The sequence below is a fragment of the Sinocyclocheilus rhinocerous genome, unplaced genomic scaffold, assembly GCF_001515625.1.
Source record: "Sinocyclocheilus rhinocerous isolate Xijiao unplaced genomic scaffold, SAMN03320098_v1.1 scaffold1697, whole genome shotgun sequence".
In the NCBI taxonomy this organism is placed as follows: domain Eukaryota; kingdom Metazoa; phylum Chordata; class Actinopteri; order Cypriniformes; family Cyprinidae; genus Sinocyclocheilus; species Sinocyclocheilus rhinocerous.
Window position 1 is genome coordinate 62,230 of NW_015629509.1, and position 20,458 is coordinate 82,687.

The 20,458-nt window shown below is 36.8% G+C and overlaps 1 protein-coding gene across 7 annotated transcripts in view; it reads left to right on the plus strand.

Moving 5' to 3' along the window:
• The window catches only part of LOC107739003 (netrin-G1-like), a 93,162-nt gene that overhangs the window by 49,922 nt on the left and 22,782 nt on the right, over positions 1–20,458 (plus strand). For all 7 annotated transcript variants that reach the window (XM_016550949.1, XM_016550950.1, XM_016550952.1 and 4 more), the window contains one exon: positions 17,253–17,425. In XM_016550949.1, coding sequence (XP_016406435.1) covers positions 17,253–17,425 — 173 coding nt within the window. The remainder of the gene's footprint in view (positions 1–17,252; positions 17,426–20,458) is intronic.

The window sequence follows — 20,458 nt, forward strand, 5'->3', positions numbered from 1 at the left end:
ATATATATATATATATATATATATATATATATGCTAGATAACTGCAGCAGTTGTAATAGTCTATTTCTCTCCCTCGCAGTCTGAAAACTACACCCAACATTTCTTTCTCCCTGTCCTTCCATGTCTTTCTTTTTCTTTCTTTCTTTTACTTCATCCCTCATTCACCCCTCCATCTGTGTTTGATCAATAGAGTGTAATTAAAGGAGGGATGAAGCAGGCTCCTAGAGGAACAGCTTGAGTCTGACTCTGTCTCCTCTGACACACTGCTGGCCCTCACTCATTCTGATGTATAATGTATGCAATACATACATCTCAACCTCTCTCTCAACCATAGTCTCTGCAGGAGAACCGAAAACTCCTACTGTTCCTGGTTAGCTTGCAGAGAAGATAAAGAGGGGTGTAAATGTCTCATTCAACAGCCATGTCTAAAAGACTATCTTTTAATTCGTGAATCACAACTGTCATGCTGTCTTTTTAGATTGATGCATCGTTGTGTGCTACATTATAAACAGTCAGGACAGAAATTGAATTTGCAAATCTTACAGATCAGCATTAACTGTGTTTTAGTAGTTGCGTGAGTACAAAGCAGGTCTTTCAGTGGCTTATTAACTTTTTGACAGTTCTTTATTAACAAAAAAAGAGGAAGTATGTATATATTAAATATGAAAAAAATATTTTTAATCACTCTTTCTCTCTGTATGTATGGGTGATTGATCGTTTAATTGCGGTCCTCCTTGGCTCCTCGGACAGGCAGTCGTTCGCCGAGAAGTCAATGTGTTTTTCTTTTTTTCCGGGCTGCTTGGGCCAGGAACCGGAGGACAGATAATCTATTTGTGCTAATTTCGAGATTCACCCCCCCCACACACACCCCTTCCTGAATAAGTCATTCCGCTCTGTATCTTCCTCTTGCCATCTCATGTGCTGCGCTCGGCACTTCAGCTCTTCCACATCAGCACATTTCATTGGTCCGGTCATCTGATGTTTCAGCAGTCTTCTGTTCCACATGCTCTTTCACCACAAAACTTAATCTAATCATGTTAAAACCTCCCGGCCTCAGATGATTGCAATCCGATTTGCATTCCTCTGATTTTATTTAAAGCGTTTGATTTTGTGCTATTGTTACAGAAATGGAAGAATTCCAGTGCAACTTTTTATATCGGTTGATATGGACACCGATTTAGATATTTTCCATTTGACCTCTTAACACCATTGACACATCAGGAAGCTGCTGCCCAGGCAGTTAATCTGAGACTGTGTGTGTGTGTGTGTGTGTGTTTCTACTGTGAGAAACAGGATCGGAGCACAAGAGATCCAAATGATGAAGTGTAATTACACACCCAATTGATTCTGGCACCTCATTCATCATCCAGTCATCATGTTATTCACAAACACCGTTTCCAGGCGTCAACTGAGCTAAGAAAACAATTTAATGTGTAAAAATACACACTTGACCCTGCAGATACATAGCTGTTGTCACTACATCCCTTGAGCCAACTCAAGAAATGTCCAGCTTATTTTCTCAGTCTCCCAGAATTCACAGTCATCTCTCTCACTGCTTTCTTCCGCTCCCTCTCACTCATAAGAGTGCATTAGCTGACTTCTCCTTTCAACGATTTGGGAATTAAACGAAATGCAGGTGAAGGATTAATTCCCGCAATTCCTCAGAGTTATTCTGCTCTCGCCATGATTGATGAGCGCATTTAGTCGTTCAGTTCTTTGCATCTGCTTATCCCTGTCCACATCTGCCTAAATGCTGACCTTGATTTTGAAGACCACTGCCCCTTTTCAGCGCTCCTCATACATGTTTTCTAAAGAGTTTTCATGTAGATGCTTGTTAGAACCATTTTAAGAATATAAACAATTTATAAAAAGAAAAGTATTGAAACAATAAAAACAAGAACAATAATAAAATAAAGTAAATAGTTTGTTTGCTTTTTTGTTCTTGCAAAAACCTAATAGTATCTTTTTGTGATTAATCTTCTCTATTGTTCTTAAGCAGGCAGTGGTAGTTCTCAGAATGAATGAACAGCAGACAGGTAGCATCACTCAAGGTAATGGAAGGTGGCACCTGGCTTGTCAGTCCGTTACCATTAGACCTGCAGAAGCTCGTTTAAAGCATCTTAACAAGTCACAAAACAGAAACACTGACACTCATGCAGTCCAGAAATTCTCTCAGTTAATCTATTTGTTTTGCTTTCGCATCTCTTCCCCCTGTCTCTGCCTGACCTGTGCACTCTCTTTAACCTATTTACGAATAACAGATCTGCTTGTTGGTGTTTCACAGCCTGTGGTTTTCACCAGCTTTCATACAAAGAGCTTCACATATTGCCCAGCATTTCCTGTCTGAGCACATGGGGCTCACTGTTCTGTCTCTCTCCACCATTGCCTTGCCATAATAAGATACCCACTGCTTTGAGAGTTCCCCAAGCAGAGCACCTGCAGTCCATAGAGGTAGAAAAAATGATGAGTAGAAGGAGGGAGAGCAGAGGAGAAGGGTTGTGCGGCAAAACAGAAGCAGAAAGCGCCGTATCTGGGTAGCCCAGCTGCCAGGTCCCAGGTGTGTGTGTGTGTGTGTGTGTGTGTGTGTGTCGTGCTGGGCTGATGCGTGACTGCCATGCTTAGTCCGAATTGAAAGGGGGAGGGCTAATCTATCTCTGTTCCATGTGAATCATTCTGCAGTTCACATGTATAATTAGCTCCTGTAAAAAAGAAAAAAATGCTGGCATGCTCTTTGTTTGTCAGGCCAATTGATTTTATGAATTATAAAGGAGCAATTTATGATGGCAAACTAAACTCAGTCAACACCCTGGAGGAAATGTCTATCAAATACCACCATTTCGTGGTGATATTTAAGAACTTAAGAGAGCGGGCATCTGTGTCATCTGGTCATTTTAGCATTCATTTATTGAATGCATATTAGGTTCGTCATGATAAATAAATTTTAGTAGTAATTAATCTTAATATTAATTTTAATTAATAGCAACCTAATATTTAACCAATATGTTTTATTTATATTATCATAATAGCATTAATAGTAACAAATTAATTAAATCAAATGTTTGTTTTTTTCAAAGTTATATGTTTTTTATTTATTTATTTTTTTTTTTCAACATTTGACTGCCATATGTACTGTAACCTCAACTCTGTGAAACAAGTGCAGACAAATACTCGTGGGTGTCAGAAGGAGCCATCTGTCAGTCACACAGTACATGGAGTCAGTGCTACTGACACTGCAGGTATTGTTTAATATATGGAACACTCTATCTAGGCAGCAAATAAAGAAAATGTTTATTTAAAAAATGTATTTTGAAATAATTTTATTTATATTTGTAAGTACTGAAGGACATATTGATGATATTTATAATAAAAATGTATCTTCATTTTTCATTGAGCATGTCAGTGAATTCTGGTGACTGCTGTCTAGGTAAATAGCTCACTAGGTTTTGGAACAGAGCTGTAATTATAATTAAATGATATGAAAATGACATGTTGCTTTGAGCATTTTTGTATGTGTTTAATTGTAAAGTCTGTCAGTGTTGTGACTCGGGTGGTTTCTCCTTCACTTGTTTCACAGAAGGTGAAGTTTTGGTTGATGCATGAATAAACACACGCATCCACCACTGATTTAAAGTATGTATTTGAAAGTCCATCAAAAAGAAACCAAGCTCATGAGACTGAGTGTTGTCCTCATTAAATTTGTAAAAGAAAAAAAAAATCTACCCAACATTTCGTGGTTGCTTTCCAGATTTGTCAGACCTGAGCAACCAGCATTCTAGTAAACATGCTGATAATTATTTCACCTGTTTGACATTAAGTAAGAAAAACGGCTGAACCACTGTGACTTATCAATAATGTAGCAGCCATCCAGTGACTGGGAAATGCATTCGCTTCTCCGTGAAGAGAATGTTGTGTCTTTTGGGACTCTGCTGACTGACTGAGAACTGTGTTAATGATAACATGCTGAACGTCTGGATGCCTCTAGACACCCTTACTGATTACCAGCGACTGCCTGATCCAGCACATTCAGTCAGAGGAGAGACAGACCATAGCCTAGAGGATGTTAGCAAACCGGTCTGCCTATATTGTAAACTCTTTGACCCTTCTTAAACAATATCCTCTGTTTAGACTGAAGACAGACATTTATTTTAAAGGGGCCAAATCCTAGCAGGAGATTTTTTTCCCTCCCAATACTCCAGTTCGCCTAGATGCTTAGTGGAAAATCAACATTAAACATTATAATAATATAGGCTAATATTGATATGTTGATAAACATGCATTCTGTATAGAAATGAGGTGTAACAGATGCAGTGCAGTCATAGTGCAGCTACTCATTTCACATGCGATTAAAAATATATCAAAATCAAAAGGGTGACATTTTTTGCAGTTGCTTTAAAAATAAAAACCTGCTGCTAATGTTTCATTTAAAAAGGGTTTTAAAAAAGAAGTGTTGACAACATCAAATATTAAAATTAATTAAAAAAGCAGACACGTGAAAGGTGCTGTATTTTTTAACGTTCCCCAGCAATTTGCAAATCAGAGGGCCAGTGTGTTTACAAGCACAAATGTAGCACATATCAACTCTGAAATCAGTCATTTCATGTGCATATTAAATGCAGCTGATGTGACCAGTGATTCATGTGTATTTTGTGAAAGTGCCTTGGGAATTAGTGTGAATATTTCTTGAGCATCAGTGTGTGTGTGAGTCTGAATCACTGTTTATATGTACATTTCTCTCACACTGACACAAAGACTCCTTCCTCCTAAGCAGAGCTGATTTGCATTCCACTCACTCGTACCGTCTCTGTCTGTGTCTCTCTCTTTATCTCTCTCTGACCTGATCACTCACAGATGGCACAGCCCTTATTCTGTTCCTCCTCCTTTACAGAGCGCTCAGCAAAGGAACATCTGTGCAATCACAACACAAATGGATTAATTATGTTTCAGGGTAGAAAACCTCAGTGAATTCATATTGTATACAAACTTAGTGTGAAAAATCAACACATGCAGAAAGACGTCCCTTGCCACAGACATGTGCAAATTCACATGCACACAAACGCATGCATGCATGTTCATGTATACACAGCTTAGCACCATAAGCAGGGCTGATACTGAGGTGATGGGAGGATTTTTACAGCACAAAGCCACAGTGTTACCCTGGAAAGGCTGATCCCATTTAGAGGTTCCAATAAAATCCCTATCCCATTCAAAGCCATTGACTGGAATAAAGTTATTAGCCTCCGTTCAGATTAGCACTGTAACACAAGAATTATTATGTTAATGTGTCAAAATCAGGGTTAAGTGTGTGTCATTTTTTCTAAAGAGGAAAGTTTGGGCTGTCATTATTCACTATCTTGCTCTGTACAAAGTCCATCTTAAATGTTAAGGCGCTTGATTATATCTGGCCTCATTCATGAAAATTTTTCAAAATGATAGTTGGTGCAAAAAGCCTAACAATTTCATTAAATGAGTTTTGTTTTATTCTGTTTTGCATTTATGCAATATACTGGTGCCAACCCTGAGAAGGGAATTGAGACGTTCCCACATCATGTAACAGTGTTAGTTTAGCATCAATGAGATGCTATTATAGTTTTTGTTCATATTTTAAATTAGATTTTATTTTTATATTTTCTGGTTTCATTTTTTTATTTTATTTAAGATTTTAATAATTTTGTGTGTTTTTGTCATTTTTTTATTGTTTTTGTTGTTTTTAATTATGTGTATATATATACTTTTTAAATTAATTTAATTTTAGTTTTTGTTGTTTTAATACATCAAGATAAATTAAATGAAAATGAGTTATGATACTTTGGAAACTATCTGAAAATAAATGTTGAAGTTTTTTATATTTTATTTGATTTCTTTCAAAATGTATAAATTTATAAATGTATTATTATTATTATTATTATAGTTTTAGGTAATTCGCATACCTGTATTTCACATAATTTCACATACCTGTATTTCATGGGAGGGGATTAGGGACTATTCCCTAGGAATGATTGGAATTCATGAACATACACATGTTTAACTATCAAAGTGCTTGTGAATTCGTAAAAGAGTTTTTGAGAAGGTCCATTTTATGCACACATTTAAAAAATATTTTGTTTAATGAACTTATTTAAAAAAGGAATATTTTTCCACAAAATTAGTTTAAAACTCAAAAAACATATTCTTCTACATCATAACTGAACATTAACTAGTAACACTACTAGTCTTTATCTTTACTGAAAATACATAAAATTACACTTGATTTCAACATTTACTTTCCTAATGCAGTCCCATGCAAAGCAGGCTGGGAACTATAAATCCACTGCCCAGTTAGTTATGAAATTACATACAACATAATGAAATTAAGTTGTGACAAAATGTTCAAGATTGTGTTACTTTAGCTCATTTTTGGAGTGCAACTTTCTCTGTATTTACTCATAGGAAAGTTTAATGAATAAGGCAATATTGTGTTCACAAAAACTGTAAGAGCAGTGTTATGAAATAATTTCTACCTTTTTCATTTTTATTTTAGTTGACAGCATCTGCATTCATAGGCATGACCTATTTAATTACTAAGAGGGGGAGGTCTGGTCACTCGTAATTTGACTGTTGACGGATATCTATGAGTAATCCCCTTACTGACCTCACCTTCACTCAACATCTCTGCCTCTGATAACCCCACACCCCCCTCACACATACACATAACATTCGAGTATGTCACCCTGCTTTAGATTACAGTGATGTTTCTTTCAATCAGCTATGCGTGGGAAGCTTTTACATTCGTTCTGAACATCTATTCTGTCTAAAGGCGCTTTAGCTAAGAATTTATGAGATGCTTACATCTAATATTTCTCGCCTCACTCTGGGCTGATGCCTGTTGTACGGGACAGATGAAGACGCAAAGTGCTGTAGGATTCCGATCGCGGACTGCCCTCTGACCCTGGGCACATCTGTGCGGTTCAGGCCGCCACTGATGATGGATTAAGAGTCTTTAATCAGAGCGTCTGGGGAGAACTTGGCAATCTGAGCCAGGCCAATTCACCAGCCCCATACAGCCATGCATCATTACAACACAGATATCCTCCGACCTCACCTCACCCGCCTCCCTCAGACCCGACACATTAAGATTTAAATACATCCCTCATCCGCCACGCTACACATTCAGCAATCGAAGAAGGTCACGAACCCTTGTTTTTCCAGAATGATAATAACGAACCACAAGCTGTTTGCTGCAGTGGTGTGAAAGGGACGGGAAACAAGACAACAGATTGGCTGTGTAAAGCCAGATTCGTGAGTTTTGCTTAAAACGAATTCCCGCAGCGATACTCCATCAGAGAGAGCCATGTCGTCTGTATGGTCATGGCTGGCGTGTGTTGAGCTCGGCTGTCAGGCTTATAAGGGCTTTTCTGGTACTTGCGCTGTGAGATGCTTTGTAAACTGTAGTGGGGATCTGCAGATGAATAGGAATTTATTTCTCTTTGTCTCTGTCTTTGCATTTTACAATGGTTTCAATGACTCTTTCCCCAACTAATTGAGTAAATTTTTAAGAAACACCCATTATTGTCAGACTTGTAGAGCGGTTTTACCCGTCATACAAAACAGAATTAAATTGAAAAAGATCTCAATTTAATTCCTGAATTTGAATTAAGTTAGCAAACAGAAAGCATAATTTCAATTCAAATTTGAACGTAAGGAAGATACATAGATAGTAGTGTTGTCAAAAGACCCGGTACTTCGGTACCAAGTCGGTACTAAAAAAATGAAAACGTTACGGTACCAGGTTTTTTTAAGTACCGGTGGTACCGAGTACCCGGTCAACCCGGTTCTTGATGCGCTATCCGAAAGGTGCGCAGATGCGCTCTCTTCATAAAAGCACTGAGATATGTCGACATCAAAATGAGGAAACACATCAAACTAACAAAACATTTTAAAGACAGACACCCAGATCAAATGAAAGAGTTCAAGTAGGTAAGTTTCATTTTAATATGTAATATTTAGATCAGCGTTTCCCATACATTGATTTATTTGTGGCGGCCCGCCACAATATCAAAACTCACCGCCACAAATAGATTTTCCAAAAGGCTTTGACTTCGTTGAATAAACATGAACACTGCACGTGTCAAAGTCGAAACCCGGTGAGGGTGTTTTTATATCACTGTATTTCTGAAGGAAACCGACTGTCTTCAGAAAATTATGGATGTCATTCTCATTTCATCTTGCCTGTAATGCCTGAGCAGCGTTTGTGAGCACAGCGCTTATTTGATTACAGCCATTACTGGGGAAACCTCTATCTCTCCCACTCTACAAGCCGCCTCCTGCTGGCAGAGAATGAATTTGCATATGTATACCACCACAAATAGAGTGCAAGTCTGTGGGAAACACCGCTTCTGTTATGAATATTGTAAAATATTTTAATTTGAATGTCGGATTGGACTATTTTTACACACCAGAGGCTTTTAAATGTATTTTGAATCTAAAATATGCGTGTTAGAGAATGTACAAATGGTTAACATTGGTACCGAATACTGAAATTTTGGTACCGTGACAACACTAATAGATAGATTGCATTGTGTTAATTGCATTGTGATATATCTTAATACAAAAATCTATATTTATTTATATATTTAAGATATATTTTTGGAACGGTTTTGTGCAAGTAAAAGCACACGACACAGGAATAATCCAAAAACAGTCCTTTAATGATATATCCACACAAGAAACAGAAGGAATCCAGGAGCAAGGGGTAGCACAACCCATGGACAAAAACAATAGCAGACAAAGGACTAGGGCAGAACACAGGACTTACGTACTGGAAATGTAATTAGGGAGAACTGAAACAGGTGTGGCGCTAATTAATCAAAAACCATGGAAACAAACAAGAGAACACAGGCAAACTGGAACACAGAGAAACCAAACCAAATACAACAGAAACGTGACAATTTTAACATATTTAATCAATTAACTTTTGTGGACCAGGTTGGAGGAACACTTAATTTCCTGAAATGCATTATCTGTGTTCTATTTCTTTGAATTGCAATTCAATAAATTCCACTTCTAGTGCTGTATGATACCTTCATCATTATCAGTTTTATTTAGAAGTATTTTGATTAGGTATGCTGCATTTACAGATACTACATTTTAGCTTCTCAATGTGTTTTTGAAGATTGAAAGTGCTAGAAAGAAATGAAAACACTTTGGTGCTGTTAAAGGTATGCTCAAGGAGAAATGAAGGAATATTTTTGCTTCATTTTTGCATAATCTTCTTGACATTTATCTCACAACCCTCTCCAGAGTCTGCCTTTATTATCACCAGTACAATAGACAAGTTTCATATAAATTTATACAGCAGCCTGATGATTTATCATTTTTATTAAACTCATTTCTTTTGATCAAGCGCCTTCATACTTTTATACATCTTTTTTTAATTTGTCATATGTCATGTATGTTTTACATGAGCTATACTGGAACAAAATAAACCTGTCTGTCGAGTAGAAATTTTGAAAATTTTCTTTTTGGGTTGAATGTAATGCAGCATTAGACGAGAATAGATTTGGCCTCTCCAGTTTTTCTAGCTTTTCTTTATCTTGTGATTAGTTCACTGACCCCGGAATAATATGAATGTCTTGAGGCTTACATTAACAATATGTAATAGCTTGTGACTGCTGCATAAAACAAAAGTGGGACAACTAAATGTTCTTTAAATTGTTAAATGAATTGTAGATACAGTGTCATAATTTCAGTGGCAATGTTTGGCTTCAGGGTCATTCAGATTTATTCCAATTTAGCTCCTCACTGCATCCTGCTAACATTGTTGTTTAGCAAATGTGAAGCTCTGATAATTGTGAGCCTAGAGTCTTAGACAACATCCACAGTCCTCTTTTTAGAGTAAAGAATATCCATTAAATATCCACCAAGGCCACTTGAATTGTCATGTCTGTGGCTCATTAGCGGTTGAGTGAGAGGGTTAATGTGTTGCAGGTTGTGGTGCAGGTTGTTACCGACTGTTTTTAGTAAGTATTGTTACATCTAGTTGAACTCAGAGGAGTCTGTTGGTTTCTCAGATGGTCATCTTCGGCTCCCCAAAGCATTAAGCTGTCCCTGAATGTAACTTCTCTGGCTGTCAAGTCCATGCAGTTTAGCAAAAAGCAATAGTTGCACAGATCTGTCTCAGAGAGATTGCACTCACTTCTCACTTCCTGTGCTGTTCTGCGGAGCAGTTGTCTGCGTTTGTCAGGAGGCAATTAGAGTCAGCACACAAGATGCCCTGTTTCATTTATCTCAGATTCAGAGTGAGGTACAGTACTCAGGCCTCACCTTGTCAGCCTATGACATGCTACTGCTCACAGCCAACCACAAAGAGTCAGAACTGGCTGAAGTAATCACTTTACAGTGGTTGGAAAAGTAAACACTTTACAAAGAAGGGAAAATTTGTCTTTACCTTGATGGGGTGGAAAGGCAGATGCAGTGGGATTAGTGATACATGCTGTGGAGAGACATTAAAAAAATACAAAGCAAGTGAAGGGAAGTAAAGTATACAGAAATGGGTGATTTCTGTATAGAAAATCAAGTAAACCAAAATCTGGAGGAGACCTTAAAGGAACAGTCATCATTTACTCACCCTTATGTGATTGCAAACCTGTACGATCTTCTTTCTTCTTTGGAACACAAATAATTTTTAAGGACATAATTGATTGTTTGAACTTTTTGAAAATGATTTTGGACTGTTCTTGCTCATTGACTTTCATTGTATGGACAAAAAGAAGACTTTGTTTTCCTTTTGTGTTCCACAGAAGAAAACCTGCAGGTTTTGGAATGACATGAGGTTGAGTAAATGATGACAATTTATTTCTCACCTCAGGAATTCACTTCTTTCATTTTGGTTGGTGTCTACATCTAGTTTGATGCGTGTTTTTCAGAGATGCGACGGCAGCAGATGGCCAAGTAGATCAGGACTCAAAGAAACAAAGGTATCTAAGAACTTGGCATCCTAAAAAGTGGAATCAGGTTCTTTTAAATATTTGGGGAAACTCTTTTGAACCAACTTTCTATCTAAAATAAGGGAAAGCCTACAGCATTGAATCAACTACAAGAAGAGAAACAGTCAGGCAAACCCCAAAACCTCAAACCCATCATCAAAATTCAGACAACATCTTCAACAAATGGAAAACAAGTTCAGATGCTTCTGAGCAAAATTACTGATGGATAGTAAAACGTAAAGATAAAGGACAGAATTGTAACACTGTGCTGGCCAGGATGTGTTAGTTTGAACATTTTCTAAGTAACTGGATGTTTGAAAGCAGCACTACCCAGCACTGCAGTTTTCCCATCTGCTTCAAAAGCTCAGCCATTGTTCCTCAAAAAGCCCAAGATACCACACTTGAATGGCTACAGACCTGAGTTCTGCGTTTGGGGACTTGAGCCCATTTCAAAACTATAGCACTTTGCCTGTGCTCCAAGTTCTTTGCAATAGACAGCAAATGTCTAGGTTTAAGTTTTTACTCAATCTTATTTTGTTCCAAAACAATATGATTTTCTTCCTCCTGTGGAACACAAAAGGTCATTTACAGTTTTTTTTTTTTTTTCATTTTCAAAACTCTTAGTACAAAACTTTAAACTGACCACACTTGTAATACGACTAGTCATTCTTTCAAAATCTGATCTCATGATTGCATTGTAGTTGCGCATATTTTCATTCCACATAATCATTGTTTCAAAACACAAGATCATTGTGATATGTATTGAGAACATTTGAATTAATCACCAAACCACAACAGTATGATCTTCTTTCAATTTAGTACTTTTAACAATCAGTTCACCCAAGAGCAAACAATGCAAGATTCATGTTTCAAATCACCTTTGTTGCTGAAATAATTACAGTAATACAGGCAATAATTGTCATGTTAGAAAATACACTTACATTACCTAACTTGCATATCTCACATAAAATCAATACATTTTTGTAAAATAATTTATCCAGTGTGTTATTAAAATGTGTGATGAAGGTATGACATGGCCATAAGTTTTTGTGCTAGAACAGAGTTTACTGTCAATGCAGTTAATGTCCTCACTGTGCCATATCACTGAATCTATATTCTAGCTGAATTTTTCAGATGAAGGGTGAGTTATAGTAACGTGCAGTCTTTATAATGGTAATGCTTCAATACAGGGGCGTAGCCATCATTTCAGAAGTGAGGGGGACAGAAATGATATATATATAATATATATATATATAAAAAATTACAATTTAACATTTCTGTAATCTATATAACCTACCAGTCAACAGTTTTTGAACAGTAAGATTTTTAATGTTTTATAAAGCCGCGTCCCCCGCGTTATCTACGCCCCTGCTTCAATATACAGTATCACATGGCATAATGTAATGTAAAATGCTGTATTTGATGTCATCTGTCTCCCTTGTTCTGATAAATCTCTGATCAATCTCTGATCAGTTCCTCTCCCTTGTGTCCTTCTGTATGTTCACAACTAGCAAAACACACGGTTTTACAAATGAGGAGTTCCTCAAAGGGAGGTTTTAGGTGATTTTGTCAAGTCTTGCTTACTTCTGGGTACCAATTTGTCCCCAGCATATGGTTACAGTAAGTAGGTACACACACACACACACACACAGGTTTCCTATCGTTATGGTGACATTCCATAGGAGTAATGGGTTTTATACTGTCTCCCCCTACAATAATCCTACTCCTAAACCTACCCTTACAAAAAAAAATTTAAAATTCTCATTGGACCCAAAAAAGGAAAATGATTTCAGATATTGCCATCTTTGTGGGGACATTTTGTCAAACACACACACCCTTACAAAATAGTGGTTATCATCTTAGATAAATCACTTTTAGTGTAAAAAAAAAAATCAGTGCATTTGGTTATCCCTAAATTGCAATCACGTTCTATATAAACTAAATATCTATTGAATCTATATCTATAGATGCACCACCAAATTATTAACTGATTAACCATCACGATGAGTTAGATTAAATAATAGACAAATGTATTAAACTGAATGAGAAGTTTGATAGTAATAGCTTTACGAAAGGCAGTTACTGTGAATGAAACATTTAGATGAAACACTTATTTTGTGTAGTAACAAGGACATTTTGTGATTGTGTGTATTGTATTAACACAATTGAAAATATGCTGAAATGTTGGAAAAAGTGCACTTTTGATGATCTGTTGTGATATTAGTACTAAGAGTTTTGAAAACTTACCAATTGCTTGTGAAAATTGCGCCAAAGCAATTTTTAAAAAACTGTAAAAAAAAGTTAAATTAGTGCATACGGCTTGTGCACTATATTCCAAGTCTTCTGAAGCAATACAGTACCCCAGTTACTCAGCAACACTCTTTTCAATTTGTTGTTGCATTGTTTAGTATAAGTCTGTTTGCCTCCTCATCTTTACAATTTGCACAATGGTTTTTATACGCTGACATGAGCAAACAATTATTTTAGTAAGAGTTTTTGACCTTGTTCTCTGTGTTACAATAGCACCTGCACATTTCATTAAACATAATTACTTCACATACTTAGCTCGCTCACAGGCCATTCTGTCTTCGCTCAGCCTTGTGTGGTTGGATCTGCATGCTTAGCCGTGCATGTGTAAGCTTCATTTGGAGATAATTGCTAATAATTATCCCCTGATAAGTCAGTACGGCACAAGGCGGCTTGAGAACCGGGGCTGTTTTGCTGTCGGTTTCCAAACTGGCACAAGAGCAGATAAGATATGAAATGATGAAGACGAGTTCTTTTTTCAAGAGGTCAGTTGAAAGGGGGACCATTTAAAGAGAGAAACTACGATGTTGTTTGTGCTCTTATTGTCAATCAGGCTTCCATTATTTTGGAGGTCACAGACTCTGCGCTTCAGGCTAGTATTTCAATAAAAGATAAATAAATAAATAAATCACTATTAACAGCATGTTCTGCCTCCTGCCTTTCAAGGAGGACATTCCACATTTAAACTTTTTTGTTAAACTCAAAGCTGACTGAACAAAAACCTCCTTCATTATTCTTCTTTGTAGCATGTTAGCCATCTGTTTGACCACACAACCTAATTACTAGAATTACACATTTATTTCTACACATAGACTTTCAAATTTTTTCCCAAGGAATGGTTCACAAAATAAGCAAAAGAAGATTCTGGCATCATGTTGTTCCAAACCTGTATGCATTTTATCCTGTAAAACACTTTTAAAATCATTGGGTGAACAATTCCTTCACACATCTCGAGGTTTCAATGAATAAATAACAAATCTCAGTCTTTGACCGCATTGACTTCAGAATACTTGTAACACAGTGTCGATTTTTTAGCTTGACAGCCATTATTGTATTGAAAAGAATATCTTGGACAACGCAAAAACAACACATAAAACTCCACAGAAGTAAGAAAGTCAGGTTTGGAACAACATTGGGTTGAGTAATGACAGAATTTTGGTTTGACATATTTCTTTAAAGGGATAGTCCACCAAAAACTAAATAAATAAATAATAAAAATAAGAATATCTGCAATCATTTACTCACCCTCATGTCATTCCAAACCCTTAAGATATTTTGGTATGTTGCTGATATGTTGATAACCACATGTTTCAGGTTCCATCGGCTTCCGTAGTTTTTTTTTTTTGTCTACACTATGGAATTTGATGGGACCAACATTCTTTAAAATATTTTCTTTTATGTTCCACAGAAAAAAAGAAATGCATACAGGTTTGGAATGACATGAAGGTGAGCAAATAATGATCTAATTTTCCTTTTTGAGTAGACTGCTGTGGAAACTCAGAAGCAGAATGCACATGCACATTCACTGTAATCCTTTATCAGAGCAAGGTAGTGTTTGCGAATATGGCATAGCCTGGTTAAATGAAGACAGAGAGTTTCTATTGTGGAGCCCTGAAGAGCAGCTTTGGCATTAAAGTCTAATTAAATATATTTTTTACTGCGTTTCTCCTTGAGGCAGCTATTGCACCTCGTCTCCCCTGGTGACCAGACTGGAACGAGAATGTTTCGTTTCTGTTAGCAATGCTACCATGCCGACAGCAAAGAGACCCGGCGGGCCCTTGCTGTGTCCCCTTCATTACATCAGCAGCACAGCTCTGCCTCCTATCAACACCGTGATTAAAATGTTACTGGTGATAAGAGGATATGAAGGTCAAGCCACAAGGAGTGCGGCATGGAATCTGAGACCTCCACCTGAACTTAACAAGGAGGCCTCATCAGAATGCCACGCATGCCTTTTACTTCATGCAGCTCGATGGCTTTGTTTTGTTCAGTCATTGGACCAGCCTTGTTAGTTCAGGCTGGTGAGCCATTCACTGCAATGCATAGTTCTTGCTGAATAAGTACCTCATTGCCTACTTGAAATGTTGCATGTCACTGCAAAACAGCTTGTTTTTATGGTTTTTACTCTTGTGTAGTTTTAATATGTCTCAGAAGTCTATTACTCGCTGTTTATATGCAGTTTAATGACCCACTATAATATCAGGGACTAATTTGCATCATATGTCATTATTTGGTGGGAGATTTTATGTGTGCAAGCTTGCTGACATTTCACAGAAGCAACAGATTCATGCTTGGCTGACAGGTGCCAGTTTTAAAGAGGATGTCCTAGAATCTTGAGATTTGACATACCCTTCTGTTAAATTAAATTTAAAAAAAACCTATAGATAATGAGATGCAAATCAGGGTGTCTGGAGAATAATGCCCTCTCATTTATTCTGCCCGTGTATACCTGCGGGGACTGAGCAGTCATTTGTCACTTCCAAACGTGATTCGGTGCATCACATTTATCAGCCCCTGCACGCGCATCTCTTCGGACACACTGGTTTTAATGGTTTTTATAATGCTCCTCTGTGCCCACGCAGGGCAGACAGTACACCTGCGTGAGAAAGAGAGACAGCAGACATCAAGAGCCTGGTTATGCCCGTAATCCGCGAGGAGCCTCAGTCTGGAAAAAGTTAGATCAAAGACTAGCTACTGATCAGCTTTTGATTTTTTTACAGTGTTAGTTTAATCTGTTAGAATGAAGCTGTGAAGCTTTAAAGGAATTAAGTTTTTTTCCTAACTTAATGGATGGCATATGTGACATGATGTTTATTTCTGCAAGGTGTTATTTCGCCTATAATAATCATGTAAAATATTTATAGTAATACATTTACATTGGAGGCATGTGGACCAAGTACTTATCTATTTATATTAATTTCCGTCATTCATTTATATGTATAAATTCTGTTTTCTATTTCTATTTCCATTTTTATTAATATTTTTGTATTCCCTTACTCCACAAAATTAATTCATGGGAGTCACACTTAATCACATACTCATGTTGGGGAAACAAGGTGGATTATGATTATGGCTTTATATAGTTTATGATACAGATACAGATTAGATTAAAGATAATTGTGTTATTCAGTAAATTAGTTCAAAAAATATTTGTGCAAGTGATGGTCAATTTCTTTTTAAATTAGGAGCAAGAATCACAGGTGAACTGAAAAAGAGACACACATATAGCCTAAACAAGTTAAGCTACTCTATTCTAGCTGCAGAACAGTTTCACATAACTGCATCACATTTCTTTACGTCAGTACTGCATGTGTGCCACAGAAATATCCATCTTTTGCCTTCCTGCATACAAAATCAATTTCCATGCTTAGAGAGGAAATGGGGGGAGGAAACCTTGCTGCATAGTGTGTATGTGAGACAAATGCTTGCTGGGGTTTGTCCTCAGTGGCCATACTAAATGTATTACCAACAACATTTAAAACATGACTGCCTCTGAGGATTTAAAACTTTCACAAGTGCTTTAGAATTGATTGATATTAAATAGAATTCATATAGCACAAAATCTGTAAATAATCAAAGCGTGCAACATTATATGCCAAATATACGGCACTTATTTTTTATATTATCTAACAGTTTTCTTTCTCTCATTGCAAGTGTGACCTGTATGTAATTATTTCTTTTCCAGTGGGATAATTATAAATAACCTATCTTTCGAGAGGAATGAAAAAACATAAAAATAATGATGTGGATTTTGCAGAATCCTTGGCACCATGTGCAAGGTTTTGAAGTCACTTTCTGGAAGCTTCAGAATACCCACACATGCAAATGCACGTTTACTTGAAATGCAAATGATTTACAAGGTCACTCTGGTCTCTAAGTGCTGGTTCCAATTTTTTTTTCCCTCTTGGGTGTAATTGAACTCCACGAATGAAAATCCACATGGGCATATGTTTTATTCTTTTTTTTTTTCTTTCACCGTGACAGGTGCAAGTGCAACCTTCACGCCAACAGCTGCATCTATGACAAAGAGAGACTGACTTGCGAGTGTGAGCACAACACCACGGGGCCTGACTGTGGCCGCTGTAAGAGGAATTATCAGGCCAGAGCTTGGAGCGCAGGATCCTATCTCCCCATCCCCAAGGGCACATCAAATATCTGTGAGTACACACAGACACAGACACGGGCACACACATTCCCATTCCACTTACTGGAAAGAACAATATGGGCTCTGTGTTTGTGGATAACAAGGCTCACATGTCCCTTTATTCTGACCATAAACCATCTCTCTTACTGCTGTCCTACCTTTCACAATGCGCTCATGGTGTCTCCCCAGAAGCCATTACCCTACTTCCAGTTTAAAACCAGGTCCTCACAGGAACTCTGCCACCGAACGCTGAACAACACAGTCACTTCTAAACTTTTAAGAAGGGCTATCAAACATCATTTTTTTAAACATTGGTTTCTGTTGAATTACAAACTAAATGCTTGTTATTGTGTACTGCACTGAGATAAAGTCCAAAAAGTGGTGGTGGTACTATGGTTATCAATTGTGATTTGATGCACATTGTGATCCATTAGATCCCAAAATATTTAAGTGAAATGTGAATTTCTGAAATTCTATTTTATATGTCCTACTTTAGCTTTAATGACAGCAGTACTTGAGCTAAATAAACTCTACAGATTTGAAAATCTATTTTTATTTTTTTCTGAATCATAATCAAAATCATAAACTTTTCAGTTTATTTCCAGGATTAAATTAAACTTTTGGACCCCACTGTATACTATGGTACTGTATGATTTCCATATGCCATACTGTATTTACATTCCCAGTACTTCAGAGAATGCCATAGTATTACCATTATGGCAGTTCCAAAGCACCTACTTTTTACTGTTCTTTTGCCTTTAAAGATATAAAATAAAGAGATTAAAAAAATTCTGTCACTCACTATCATGTAGTGTTGCTTTTGTCAACGAAAATTATGACTAAATATCGTCGTCAACGAACCTTTATTACGTGACGAAAACGAGATGAGACGAGACGAAAATGCTGGTTATGTGACGATGACTATAATTAAATGTATAATGCAATATCGTTGACGAATAAAAACGAGACTAAATGTGGTTTACAAAATAAAAACTATGCTAAAATGTCTCTTCATTTTCGTTGACCAAAACAAGACGAAACGAAATGTTATAATAGACTAAAACTAAAATTAAAACAGGCCGCCAAAAACAACACTACTATCATGCAGTTCCAAACTTGTATGACATACTTTTTGCTCTGCGGAACTGAAGATATTTTGAATAAGGTTTCAGTTTGATATTTTTTTTATTATTATTTGATAAAAGTCCAAAAAGAAAATACAAAAAAAAAAAAAAAACAAGAGAGAAAGTCACACAGGTTTTAAATGGCATGTGGGTAAGTAAATGATGGCATAGCTCCGCTTTTGGGTGAACTATCGCTTTAGGGAGTGTTTACCCTTCCAAAAGATGCAGAATACTTGTAGGACCTGTCTTACAAAGAATGCAGTGCATGTCAAATGTTATAACTATAACAGAAGGACAGTTAGCCTTTAGAAAACCAGTGCTGTCTGTAATTCCAGCCGGAGGACTACACCACCACTGCAGTTCAATTCAAATGGCAGGAGACAGAGCCTTCAATCCAGCACACAGAATGTTTGCCCAGAAGTAAACTAGCACTATTAAACACTCACCATATGCTTCTGGGACTAAAGCAGCAGCTCATACCACAGATATGACCTTAGCATGCACAGAAACTGTGTGCATGCCAAAAATGTATTTTCAGTCCTCAGCAGGTTTGTTTGTGTGTCTGTACATGCATGTGTATGAGTGGAGCGATGCGTGCCTCCTGGCAGCTGTTGTACCTCATGACTCTCTAGGAGCCGGTGGAGTGTTTTGAAGGACTGAGATTGACAGGACATTATTAAAAAAAAGCCAGCACAGACTCTGAACCCACTATAAAACACAGCCTCACATTAAAGAGAGTGAGAAATCCATAACGTAATAATGCTGCAAAAGCCAGGCTCTTAGATCATTCCCTTTGGATTAAAAATAATTAGATTAAACAATAGTAGTATTTCAGACATAAGAAAGGCAGTTTGTCATTTTAAAACCAATTGCAGCTGATTTTACAACAGTTCTATGTGCTTGACACCATGCAATGGAGACAAATGGGGTAAATGAAAAAACTAGTAGTAAAAATAGAGTAGATGTAGTAGAGTAAATGTCCACTAATCTGCTATTTTTATCCTATAAGTAGTATTGTAGCACATTGTAGCATTTTGTATGCATATGCATACACAGAACAAATGCAATAATCCAACAAATTCTAAAAATGACGCACTAAAATGAATGAAGCATTAGGTCATATTAATTTTAGCAAATAAAAAAGTATTTTATAGGTCTGTTTATATATTAGTTCTTTTTTTTTTTTCAATTTGTTTGTATTCCTCATAGATTGTCACACACACACACCCTACACCTAAACCTACCCCTCACAGGAAACTTTCTGCATTTTTAGATTTTCAAAAACCTTCATTATGATGATTTGATGTATGATTTATAAGCTTGTTTCCTCATGGAGACCTAAAAAATGTCCCCATAAGGTCAAAATTTACTGTCTATTTACATTTAATTTACAATTTAAAATTCATTGAAAAAAGTAGCCTAAGCCTACAATGACAAGAAGCAACGGTTAAATATGAGTTAAGTTGAATCAAATTGACTGTGAAAGTCGTTTCAACTGATTAAACGTATTAAACTGACTTAAAAAAATCATTTGTTGCCATGATTTTTGGATTATATTATAACCTGTAACATGTCTCTGCCGTTCCCAAATTAAGAATTAACAACAATTTCTACAGACAGCAGAGAAAGAGCGAGAGCGTCTACCTCAGCAGCAACAAATCTCGCATTCTCACATCTGTAGCGCTTAGTTTGATCTTTAACGTTAGGTCTTTCCTATTCTTGAAACAAAATTAATGCTTAAGGTTGATTCAATATTACTCTTAATGAAAAAACACACACACACAACATCAACAATGCTACAATGACAAAGTCGCTTATATTAAACATAAAACTTGTATGAACAGATAAGAACAAATAAGATCAGTGGCGTATAGCGTCTGGTTATGCAGGGTATGCAGGTGCATATGGGCCCGGGCAGTTTG